The 12,961-nt window shown below is 44.0% G+C and overlaps 1 protein-coding gene across 1 annotated transcript in view; it reads left to right on the top strand.

Moving 5' to 3' along the window:
* The first annotated feature begins 7,625 nt into the window (after positions 1 to 7,625).
* Positions 7,626 to 12,961, top strand: part of LOC112564765 — a 65,111-nt gene continuing 59,775 nt past the window's right edge. The window contains exon 1 of the mRNA XM_025239826.1: positions 7,626 to 8,159. Within this exon, the coding sequence (XP_025095611.1) occupies positions 8,105 to 8,159 (55 nt within the window). The 5' untranslated portion in view covers positions 7,626 to 8,104. The remainder of the gene's footprint in view (positions 8,160 to 12,961) is intronic.

Genomic DNA, 12,961 nt, shown 5'->3' with positions numbered 1-12,961 from the left:
ACAACATTTAGTATAACATCAGGTCAGCAGAACAGCAGCAGCACCGACTAGCAGCAGAGCAGCCGCGAGCAAGCAGCCAGACAGTTAGTAGAGTATCCTGGTGTCAAATGAGACAAATCACACAGAAACTTCGCTGTAGCTGCGTTGCAGGGGTCCCTAGAAACAATAAAATTTAAGCTACTTATGAGCTAGCGTTGGATGCTGTTCCTAGCCTTTCTGGTTAGACTGACTCCTTGTCATGCCATCCCACTTGTCACGGCGTCTGTGTAAATTATGATATCTTCTTTCCATGCACAAATAGGGGAGAGAACTGGAGAGGTATATATTGCATGTGTGTGCGTGCGTGCGTACGCGAGATTGAATAGGTGAACTTTTTATGGACTCGGGTTAGATGGACTCTGATTATGTACAGAGAATGATAAGTATGTGTGATCATTCTTGAAATGACATCAATGATACTAAACATAGACAATCTATATATAGAAATCTCGCAATGTTAACAAGCTGTTCGCTTGTCTGCTTAAAAACGAATCAAAACAATTTTTTTTTTGAAAAAGAGAGAAAACGCTGAGAAAGTGTCTCCTTTCATCTGAATCCAAGTCCCAGATTCACATTTCCCATAATCTGCTGACGATAAATGCGCCCGCAAAAGGTAAGATTGGCTAGCCCGCCAGAGCTGCCCATTCCTCCTCCATCAGGGCAAACAATGGAGAGCGATGAGTCGTGCGTCCTCGCCATATTTGCAGAGGGATGTCCCTGCCTACTCGCCGCACGCTTGCATTAATCTGAGCAAACGGCCTTGTGTCATTGTGAATATGACTCTGGGACTCGAGGTTCTGGCTGATCTGAGCGAGACCGGTTGGGATGAATCAGCCGCAGTTTTCGTGCTGTGATTTTCTTGCTGGCTTGATTTTTTCTTCTTTATGTGGCGCTTGGGATAACTGAATGGAAAGGATGAAATGGTGTTTGAGAAGCTGATGAAGTTGGTCCGAAGAACTCATGGGGACCGCGAGCGCGGTTCTGGTAAATACCAACCCAGAGAGCCTCTCCCGACCCCTCAAATGATTGGGCTTGAGTGTAGACATTAATTCCCAGTATAGGTCAGCAACATTTCTTTCGTAAAAATATGAGGGCTTTAAGAATGGAGTTCCTTACTAAAGGTAATGATATAGACACTTTTAGGTCGTCCAGGTTACATCCAAGGGGAGAGAATCCTAAAGCAGACGTCACGTTAGCGTATCCTCAATCCACTAATACGTCACTGTTTGTTTGTTTGTTTTTACTGTTGTATGTACAAAGGAGGAGAAGCTGTTTGACCGTTACAAACGTTCAAAAGCATCAAGAAAGAGGGAGAAGGGAGGGAGAGTTGTTCGCTCTTGATGTGTATATTTTCTTAGTCTCTTCTACTGAACTGAACTCAAATTATATAAAAGTGAAAATAAACTCGCTGAGTTACTCGTTCTTTATTTGTATGTATTTTTCTAATCCGTTCTTAATCTCTTGTGCGGGACTGAACTCTGGAATGGAAACCTTTGGTTGATCTACGAGTCACGTGAAGCCAAGACCAGCAAATTATTGTCAGATTCATCAGGCGATTAACTACTAATTGCAAGAGTTCTTCTCGTCAATACCCACTACAGCCTCAACCTCCTTTCTACCCAAAGTATTCTCCCGACGTACTTACTTAACTCTATGAACTTTGTGATTTAGTTCGAACCTTTCACATCGCCACAAGGCTCAGGCCTGACGAACTACAGCGCGGAAGTTGCAGCGACTGATGGATGGCTCAAAGACCAGTCACGTGACCCTCACGAGGCTCCCGAGTGATTAACGTTCGGAATGGCGCGTGCGTTCGATTATTTCCCACTGCCATTCGGGATATATTGCAACTCAAGCGACCCCTGGACCGTCCTAATGACGTCATAGATGCTGGGGCAAGGTAGCCGTTGCCTAGCTAGCTAGTTCAGTGACCGGACCACGGTTGTCAGAGAAGAGATTTTGATGGCTAACTTTGGTATAACGTCAATCGGTAGCCTAACAGTGGAAATACATTAGCTTTAGTATGTTAGCTTGAGCAAACCTCTATAGCAGGTTCTATGCTTTGTGTAAGTTCGTGCGTGGGTCTGCTTTCTTATGCGGCGGTCCGGTGGCGCAACGGTTAACGCCTGTCACCAATACAGTGAGGGTTGGCTGTCCTGGGTTCAGCTCTCGTCTCGGGCACGCTGTTCTTTCTCTGCATGTGGCATCTATTTACAAGCCTGGATGCCTTGCAGTGACTTGCTGAGGGCGTAAAAAAAGACCAATGATATTTAAACCTACAAAACCTTCGTAGCTCAGTTCATGACCCAAGTTCTTCAAGTGCGAGTTTGTTTGTTTTACCCAGAGCTTTTTATAAACTTTTTTTCATATCTTTACAGCTATTAGAAATGTTCTAGATTTACCGAAAACATGTCAAAGCCCGACATGGGATACTCGTGTGTACAGGATGATAGAGGCGACAATGCTTCTAGACTCCGAACGAAATTTACGAAGATGTCGGCGACCACCAGAGCAAATGGAAAATGATAAACGAGAACACGGTAACAGTGATGACATACAACAACAACAACAACAACAACAACAACAACAACAACAACAACAACAACAAAAGATAGATGACGACGGGTAAGGACAACAATGACGACGAGGAAGAAGAAGAAAAAAAATAGAAGCAATAAAGATTTAAAACCAACGCCGATGACCGGCCATTACTCAGCATCCTGTATTAACTACAGTCATTCTATCGAAACTGACCCGCTCCGGGAGGCAGATATATGACCGTTGCTATTTTCTGGTCCCAATCCCCAATCGTGACTCCCGAACACGGAAAGGATTTCAGAAGCCAGCCCTCGATGGAATGATTATCCCGCGACTTCCCCTACACCTCACCCTCACCACCACCACCACCATCATAAAGAACAGCCCGAGTGCTGCAGGCGGCATTGATCACAAGTAGCACAGATTGTAGCATGCATCCGGAATTGCAGTCACGGTGATGGCGCCGAGATTGCTGGCCTTTCATCGTGGACATCGACGAGTTTCAGGATGCCCCTCCGCACGGATGGGTGCACTTCAGCAGCTGAGAAGGAGTCTGCAAACAATGCCAAGACCACGCACATGTTCGTAGGTTGCTGAGGCAAGGGATGAAGATAACGAAGAGATGTCTGGTTTGACTGTGTGGACAACCGTCGCGAGTTGCAAACGTTACCTCACAATCGACGTTGCTGTAGCCTACGTTGTTTTCTTATTTGTTCTTTCTGGTTTACTCAGGAGAAGAGGTTGTTAATAATGAAAGAGAGAAGTTTAAGGAATGAGTGTGTGTGTGTGTTGGTGATGGAGAAGAAGGAAGAGGTGATGTTATGGCAAGAATGTTACCCAAGGATATAGCGTGTACATAGTCAACAGTTTTTCCGGCCGTTCAAGCGTGAAAATCAATGAGCCGTGCAGTTGGCAATTGTGTTCATTGGGGATGGGTTGGACTGGGAAAGGGGTACAGAAAAAGATTAATGGAGTAACCTACACCCTAAGGGATATAATCAATGTACCGTGTAGGATAAACTCTATGAACAGAAAATTAATGAAACAAAAACACACACACACACATACACGTGGTTAAATATCGGTGAACTTTTGCAGCAAGAATTTTGGCTACGGCATCTAGGAACTTTTGTGTGATAATGTCTCGGCTTGAACAACTGTGCAGCAAGGCAGGTCTGCAGCAACAAGTGGCGGGGTTGTTTACGAACAGCTCAGTTGTCAAGGCCGTCAATGAAGCTGGTGAGGAAGGGGGGCAAATGTTGCTCCCCCATCTCCCGAGGTGCAGCCACTGCACGCGGCAGTCGTCGCGAGGTTTCGCAATCGTCGGCGCATGTTCCATCGCCGTTTGTCGGCTGGAAATAGAAGCAGACAGCAAGAATGACGAGGTGAGACAGGTGGGGACAAAAAGTAACGACTAAAAGGAAGGGGGGATAAGAATAGATACCCCCAGTCGTTCTCAGACATTGCTGCGACATCCATCAGAAGTCTGCTTTTTATTGTTGTTGTTGTTGTTTTTTGTTGTTATCAAAAGCACAAGCTAAATGTAAAAAAAGGGGGAAAAGTTGTCACTTTACAGTTTTCTGTTGTCGGACGACAAAAGCAAGCATTTAACCAAGCACACTGTGCACACTGTGGGACTAATTCTCTCAGATGAATGTGGTCGATGATTAACAATAAATTCCATTTTAGCACTGACGTGTTCTGCTTTGAACCTTTTTTGAGGAAGAGGTGTGAAGTGAGAATTAAATGAATACTAACGAGAACGCAGAGAGAAATCTGGGGATTGACAACTGGATCAGCGAGCAGCTCGGTAATTCGAAACAACAGCGTCTGTTTCCAATTACCTGTCCCGAGGGTAATGAGTTATTCACCGAAATAAATTTTTTATTGTCTTTATCGAATCTTGCCGTCCATAGAAGCGGATCCTCTGAGGAAAACGTTTGCTTTAATACAAGTGTAGAACATGCAGTGTGTATCAGTTCTCCTCTCTCTCTCCTTCATTGGACTTGACGCAACGGAGCGTTATCCAGTCTGGAGACCGATAGGAAATGAAGGTTTTGATCATCTCGGTTTCCTTACAACCCCCGACATGCTGTCTGGCAGTCTCGAGTTCCTGGTGTTCAGGAAGCTTCCAGAGAACGGACATACGTCACACACGCGAGTGATTATAGGATCTCAATCGGGCAATCATGAAGAAAAGTGAAGCAGCATACAGGAACGTACACTGCATCGATACAATAAACTTTTCTTTAAATTGTGAAACGCATCATCATCATGATCATGATCATGATCATGATCAGCAGCAGCAGCAGCAGCAGCAGCAGCAGCAGCAGCAGCAGCAGCAGCAGCAGCAGCAGCAGCAGCAGCAGCATCATTAACAGCAACAACAATACACACACTCTTGCATGCACGAAGTTCCGCAAACACAAGAATATGGTCGCACGTGCCAATCGCTAGGTTACAGACTCTGAAACTGTGATTTCCCATCATGAAGAAAAGTAAAAAAAAAAGTAGCTGTCGGTCAAAGACATCAAAGCACGCTGGTGAACCAACAAGATCGGCGATATGAGAGAAAAGGGGAAAAAGATGAAAGAGAAACAGAGGGGAACATAAAAGAAAAATTGTGGGGCGGACAGAGAGAAAGAAATAAAAGCGTGTGAAGAGGAGGGGGAGGGAGGTAGAAAGATGGAAGGGTTGAGAAGGGGAGACTGAAATTGCGAAAATAAAATAATGCGACCGAAAAATGATTTGACAAATAATTAACGAACCCCAAGCGACAGAGAGAGCACTTCATCCGTTTTATTCTGCAAAATAAGGTTCACAGCAAAACAACCAATGCAAAGCTGCCAGAAAAGGCAAGGTTACAAAAAAAAATGTTGATGAAAGTCAAGAAAGTTATTTGAAAACTGAATTAGACAAAGAAGAGAAAAGTCGTCAGAAAAAGAAGAATACCACAGCCGAGAAAATATTAATTAGGAAAAAAAAAATAATAAACACAAGAGACTCGACATCTTCACAACGCTTCCGCTTGACAAAGAGGATAAAATAGTTTAAAAGACCCGCTTTTTTTATTTTTTATTTTTTTTTTTGTTTCCTCCTGAAGCAAGAAAGAACAGAAAAATATCAATGTCAGGAAAGGTCGAGGTCATCAAAGTGAACACATGAACAGCGACTGTTGACAAACCAAAGTTCTTCTCGCCGCTTCTCTCCGCTAGCGTGACTTCCAGACCGCAGACTAAAGGAATCTGTGGAATGTCGTGGTGGCGGGGGCGACGTGGTGGGTGGAGGTTCGCGTGAAGGTAGCGAGGGTGAGAACAGGAACGGAGTCGGGTGGGTAAGTGGGGGTAGTCCGGAATCGGAGGTATTTCTTGCATTGATCCGCTGGTGGCTGGTCTGATAGTTTCTGGCTTTTACTGTCGCAGTCGACAGACCGAGGTGGTTAGTAAGTTCAGAGTTCGTACTCCGTGCTGATCGCGTGACAACGAGGGCGAGGGGCTGATGTTAACGTCGGGTGACACTTCAAGCCTGTGATCAGTCGCTTGGAAACACTGGTATACAATAACTAACACATACACACACACTGCTACACTGCTCTATTTACAAACAATATTTGAGTTATGCCAATGCTAAAATATTCATGGTTGAGAATTTTTCTCACCCGATTACCTACATTCTTCTAGAAACATACAAGAAGCCTTAAAAGAACGGATGATTCGCCCCTCTTAAATAAATCCAAAACATAGTCAAAAGAAAAAAAAATCTGGTTCAATCAATACATTGATACACTGCTCTCTTCTTTTGTACCTAACGAGGACAAGATCCCGTTAATATTTGTTTAAAGGGACGGAGGACTCAGGGGGAACTGCTTCAATAAGAAGCCAAAGCTAAAAGCAGTCGATGTTATCCCAGCATTTGAAGTGCTCGATGTGTTCATTCGTGCTTTGGGCATTAGAAGAGGTGATCTTCCGTCTGTGACAACCTTTGACTGATTGATTGATTGAGTGAGTGAGTGAGTGAGTGAGTGAGTGAGTGAGTGAGTGAGTGAGTGAGTGAGTGAGTGAGTATTGCACGTCTTCGTTTTCAGCTCAAAACTCTAAACATATCGATCTTTGGAAGCATGGCTCTCAAAGGGAATGCATGGGAAGTGTATAATTAGGACATCTGTGATCTACATTACCGTTAGGACTGTCATTAAACTTACAGGTATGCAGGCCACGCACTGGGCCTTCTCCCTCCCTCAGCGAGGTGACTCGATGACTGAGCAGCCATGTGGAACTAGAGCCTTCGGTTTTGTTACCCAACACGGAGCAAGAGCAGCCATGTGGAACTAGACACCGCAGTTTTGTTACCCAACACGGGCCAAGAGAAACAATAATTGGAGAGAAGAGGGGAGGGAAACGACAGGCTGGGGGTGCGTTGGGGTGGTGGAGAGAGGCTTTGAGAGGTGGTGGGGAAACTATTCCAGACAGAGTTATATTAACTCTTTCAGATAATCGTTGTTGCAGTCTCTTGAAATGGATATGTCAGAAACAACCAAGGTGGGCCAGTGGCTTGTCGAAACATGTAGCAAGTGGGTGGGGAAAGAAAGAACAGCACGATCATTGTCAATAAAAATTGGAGAGAGGGGGGAAACGAGACAGAAGCAGACAAAGGGAGAGGTAAAATTAAAATCATAACAGTTAAACTATTCATACTCGGGTGTTGAGCTCTTTCGGATTGTCAACGGACAAACAATGACGCAACAAATATCTTCAGCACAAAGAAGCCCTGAGTACTTTCTACGGACTGTTGAACGACAGCACGTAGTTTCTTGCTCAATGATGATGATGATGATGATGATGAAATGATTTGCGGAAACAAAGTCACCGCCAGTCCGCTTTGATTTAATCTGGAATGCACAGCCAGCCGACGTAATCTCCCACAGGACAAGGTGTACTTGGAGAACAAAACAGTCGGTCGTCATTAAAAGTAGCTGGCGGCTAAAGGCAGACAATCCCAGCTGGCTGGCTGGCTGACTGGCTGGCTGGCGCGCAGGACGGCTTTGCGAGAGAGAGAGACGGTAGGGGAGGTGCCGCGCCGTGGGTGAAGCCGCCGAAGGTAACACGTCGAACGCTTGAGTGCACATGCAGTACCTGTGTGAGGGCCAGCCTCGTTATCGCCTTCCTTGACGACGTCATTGCTTCCAACTTGTCTCAACGCTGACCTGCCCACAGTCCGGGGCTGGGGGGATGGGGAACAATGGAGAGGGTGGCCCAGTTCGTGCCAAGCGTTTAACTCTCGCAGTCGAAGACTTTGTTGCGGTCTAAGTTGTAAACCTGACGACACAAGTGCCGGTCCCACAGCCCCACGGCAGGAGTGTGCACTTCTCTGTATCGATGTCGTCTACAGCGACTTGGATATCATCGAGGAGCGCCGCTTGACGAAGAGAGCGCCAGTGGGTGAAAGAGCTTGATACCACCGGCAACCGTCGTTGCAAGGGACAAGTGTTGCAGATCGCTAATGAGAAACTGATTATTACCCGCCCACGATGAAAGTTTACGCTCAGCTGATGCATGTACTGGGAGTTGTTATCGTTTTGCCCGGTAAGTAATACTTTTCTTTATTTAAGTAGCTCTCAATCCCTAACACCCACCCTTAAAAATGTGAGTAGACGCAGAATAGAAACTGCAAGGATGTACAAAGACTATATCTACTCAAACATTAAGGGAATAGGAAGCTTCACCTTATTAGAGTGATTCGAGTTTAAAAAGACCAGACACGGTGTTTTTCTTTGGAGTTATTCAGGTGTCGAGTTATTCCGAGCATTTGTTGTTAATGCAGCGATATCTTCACACCACCGAACAGTGAGAGGATTACCGCGGGATGATATAGAGACCAAAACATGTAGTTCGACATGACAGAAAGTACAGCGAGGTTTTTTGTTTTTATTGCTGTTGTTGATGCTGCTGCTACCAGGTCGTCATCTCAGTATTACAATCAGCCTGTGCATGTGCGAAAGACAGATCAGCAGAGCGTGAAAGGTAGTGCGTGCTTTCTTCGCCGATCCCGACTCACAAGTTAGTAAAGAGTTTATTTCAATGATAACTCCTTACATCACCAGACCCGCGTTTTGCCCCCTTTTGTGGCTAAACAGACCTCCTCCTCCTCCTACCCCCATCCGAAAAAAAAGTTAGTCCCAGTAGGTATCATTTGTGTATACTCATTATGTTGCCGTCCTGTCCACATTTGTTTTGGATGGAGGGTGGCGAGATAAAGAGTTGGGCCTGTACTTGGTGAGAACTTTAAGGATTCTGAAACCTACCCGATCCCGCTACTTTCCCCGTTCGTTCCTGCTCGTTCCTTTGTTCGCACCCAGTCGTTCCTGCTATCTCCCTTACTTACTGTGGTCTTAAAGAACTTTATCTCTGGCTGGTCCCCAAAAGGAGTCCTGTTACTAACTATTTCAAATTGTTTGATCTGCTCTATCGCACTGTCTTTGAAAGCATTTGTAACTCAATTGTCTCGCTGGCTCCACCAGTCAGACGCGAATCCCTATCTGGAAAGATTTAACCTGCTATGGGACGGCTCCAGGGTGTTCACTGTGATATGGTATTACTGGCTTTGTTGTTGTTGTTTTTACTGTAGTAGTTGCTCTGCGGGGAAAAATCATGCAGCAACAGTCTATTTATTAGTATTGACTAGAGTTAAATATAATTTTAATACTGATGTTAAATAAAATGTACATGAACATTGATCAATGGTATCAAAATATCTTTATCTAAGTCCATCGGAAATCATCGTATTGACTGAGAGAACGAATTATCATCAAATCCTTTAACGGTAGATGAATATAGTGTATTTATTTGTGGCCACGATGACACGAGTACAGTGCATACTTTGTACAGTTCAGCGTCCGGCAGTCAAGTACAATATTAACTCACATTATATTTTATATATTTCTGAAAATGCGGCACCGTTACTAAAACGCCTGGTCCTTCAAACCTGAAACAACTCTACCGTTACATCCAAGTGATTTATAAACACAAATCGACGGCTACTGTGATATACAGTTTATATAAAATTAAAAAAAAAATGTTTAAATAAATTATTGTGAGGAGATAGCTTCTGAACAGCAAAATGTCAACACAGCAAGTGAAGTTTAAAAAATGTTTAAAAGGAATTTGTACTGCACATAAATAAACAAACATGAGACACACGCAGTCACTGTTTCTGAAAGCCAGCATAGAAAGAGGCTTTGGGTAACACGTTGCTGGTGTCTGGGTCCTGTTGATAAGCAGACTGACACTAGTGTATCTGGGCACTGTACGGGTCATTTGGGGCGCAATACCTTTGTGTTTGTCTGTCGTTAAACGCGGTCATGCTGACTGCCAGCCTGTCAGATGGACGGTAACAGGTGGTTGGTGAGAGTAATCCGAGATTAGAGAATGTAGAACAAAGGTGTTAGGTGAGAAAGATACGGGTTAGCGTGTCACCTTCCACTTCTGTGATAATGAACGAATTAAAAAGTTCGCACGCACACACACACACACATTTTGAGCATAAACATACTGCGTACGTTCAGTAATAGATGCACAAACTCGAGTAAGTGAATGAGCTCCATCTAACCATCACTGATTTAGAAAAGAGGGGGATGTTAGAATAGACGTGAAAGCACTCTCTGAACAAGAGACGGAAGCCTTTGGACGAGACACCGAAGCCTTTCAACAGGAGACTAAAACCTTTGAATAAGCTAAAAGGGAACAGTCGCAGACGGCAACTTGCTAAAGGTCGATGAAGTGGACGTCCAGTGAAGACCGTTGTTAAGCGGACAGTCAGCCCTTCATCTTGTCGGGCCTGAACATTTAGGTCCTTACAGAGGAAAGCACTCCAATAAGATATTTTGCTATTATTTAGTAGTGGAAACAGTGATTTGAAAGAGGAATGTTTCTAATTTAAGAAAGAAGGACAAGTATATCATACTCCAGTTTATAGTCCAGCAGGAGGACAAAAATATTCAAGTGAATTATTTCTTGTGTCGCTCCTGGGAGAGCTTGATTGATGTTTGCTTTGTTTTTGTCTTTCTGGGACAGTACATCTCAAATGGCGCGTTGGATTACAGAGAGATCATAGACTGCCTGGCGGCATATCTTTTTAAAACAGAGAAATATAAGCGAGCGTGTGTAATAGTGACAATAACAGAGCAGAGACTGAACTCGCCCCCTTCTTCAGGCAAGAACTAATCAGGTAATTAGAAGGATAAACAGCCACAATACGAGTAACAAGGGGGATATCCGCTGGACAAAAGGTAACTAGTGGTTAGAGCAACAGCGTCCGAATCCGAAGACAAGCACAAAAAAAAAAAACTGGCGGTTCGACCCCCGTCTAACGCAGTTTATTTCCTGTAGTTGGTCCAGCTGTGAAGTCAGTGCCTGACTCCGTACATGGTTTTGGAGGCAGAAGAAAGAGGAGATGGCACCGACCCGAACATATAAGCTGCCCTCTCGATAAGTGAAGACTTTAAACCGTACGAAATTCTTGGAAATGCAATTACCTTTTTTTAATTCTTTTAGAGTGAATATCCTTAATACAGGCTAAAGATTAAGGTGATTAAAAACAGAATAATATTGGGGTAAATATCATAATGTAAGGTTAAAAACAAAGGATAACAGAAGCTTCATGGCTCAGCAGTTCATGCTCTCAGGTTGTTATCTTGACTGATGCACGGAAAAAATGTTCGTTAAAATACTCACTTCTCCAGTGGGGAAAACTAATCTCTTAATGAAGGAACTTGGGCAATTCAAGAGAGTGGAAGTGTAAATGAGTGATGAGAATTAACCGTCATAACAGTCTCTGCTGGCCATATGGTCTCAGACATGCTTACTTCTCACCAAAAGATGAACTGACTAATCAAACCTATTCAGTCTGCTTCCATCACCTCAGTGATTTGATTGCCCGGTAGCAAATCACATACAAGCGAATCACCATACTAACAACAAACAACAACAACAACAACAACAACAACAAGCAACAACAACAACAACAACAAAATAAACACATGCATAACGTCTTTCTGACACACATTAAGTGATCCATAGTTTCATGAGAAACAACGTTTCCCATCAACAATTAAGTCTGGCTTCATCACAACTCTTTATTATCAAGGATAACTTGTTCTTCTCATCGGCTGGACCGATTTTTTTCTGCCTATGTGCATCACCATTGTATTTGTCTTTCCACAGAAAGCTGTGCGTTAATTGTTTGTGCGCAAGGTAAACAAACTGGTTTACCATCTCATTGAATTCTCTGGGATGTTTTCATAATGGGTTTTATGATAAGTCGCTAAGCGATGAAGCCCTTCTGCGATAGGCACGACTAAATAAATTGAACAGACAAATGATATCCCCATCCCCTCCTTCGCGCAGCCGGCAATGAAGAGTTTATTCCCTGGGAGCTTTGTCTCGTGCGTATCTTCGCGCCATGTCTTCAGGGTTGTATCCTGCAAGATCGAGGCGCTGTCACGTTTGATGAGAGACATCTAACGAGGTTATCTGCAACATGTTTCCCCCTTTACCTCGTATCTCCTCCTAAGCTGACAATTTTGTATCTGGACGGAAAAGTTTTCTGCCCTGGATTTCTTCCAGTGAATAGACTACATGATCGTCTTGACGACAATGGTAATAGGGTGGGGGGGGGGGGGGGGGGGGGGTGGTCCAGTGTTCTGCTCAATGTAATTGAGAACGACAGTTAAGGTTAGATAGGCTAAGTGCTGCAGAGTTCGGGTACTCTGTGGCACACGTCATCTGGTCGCAGTCTACCAGGAAGACTTCTAACAACGGTCCACTGTCTCGCTCCGAGACAATACGAAGACGAGGAAGTGAGAGGTGAAACAGTCCACCCTGCCTGCCTGCTGTCTCGGTGTAACGAGACGGTTTAACCCTTTCTGTGGGTAGTTGCTGAGATGCAGCACTTAACAGTCTGAAAGGGCTAAAAGAGCTTCATTAAATATTCACTTCTCGAAACAGGAAGCTAAGACCGATGTTGTCTGACACCGCAAGGTTGTATAAATATATCTAAAGAAAGGACGACGCAGTTTGACTCCTTTGTAGAAAACTTGTGTGTGTGGGTGTATTGGACGCGAAGCAAATGAACATCTCGTACTAAAACAAAAAACAACAAGGGATGAATAATGATATAATTTGTTGAGAACCTGACATTGGTAAATTTTTTAATATGTGATCTCTACTCAGACTACCCAAAACGAAAGACCCAGGATGTTTCGAGGAAAGAAAATAAAGAAATAAAAAGGGATGTAATCTATATTATTTGTGTCATATCAGAACCAGCTGCCACGTTGCAGAATGAGTAGTCGAGCTTTTTTTTCTCTCTCTCTCTCTTCTCTTTATGC

The sequence above is a fragment of the Pomacea canaliculata genome, linkage group LG5, assembly GCF_003073045.1.
Source record: "Pomacea canaliculata isolate SZHN2017 linkage group LG5, ASM307304v1, whole genome shotgun sequence".
NCBI classification, from domain to species: Eukaryota; Metazoa; Mollusca; class Gastropoda; order Architaenioglossa; family Ampullariidae; genus Pomacea; species Pomacea canaliculata.
This window is presented reverse-complemented; position numbering and strand designations above follow the sequence as displayed.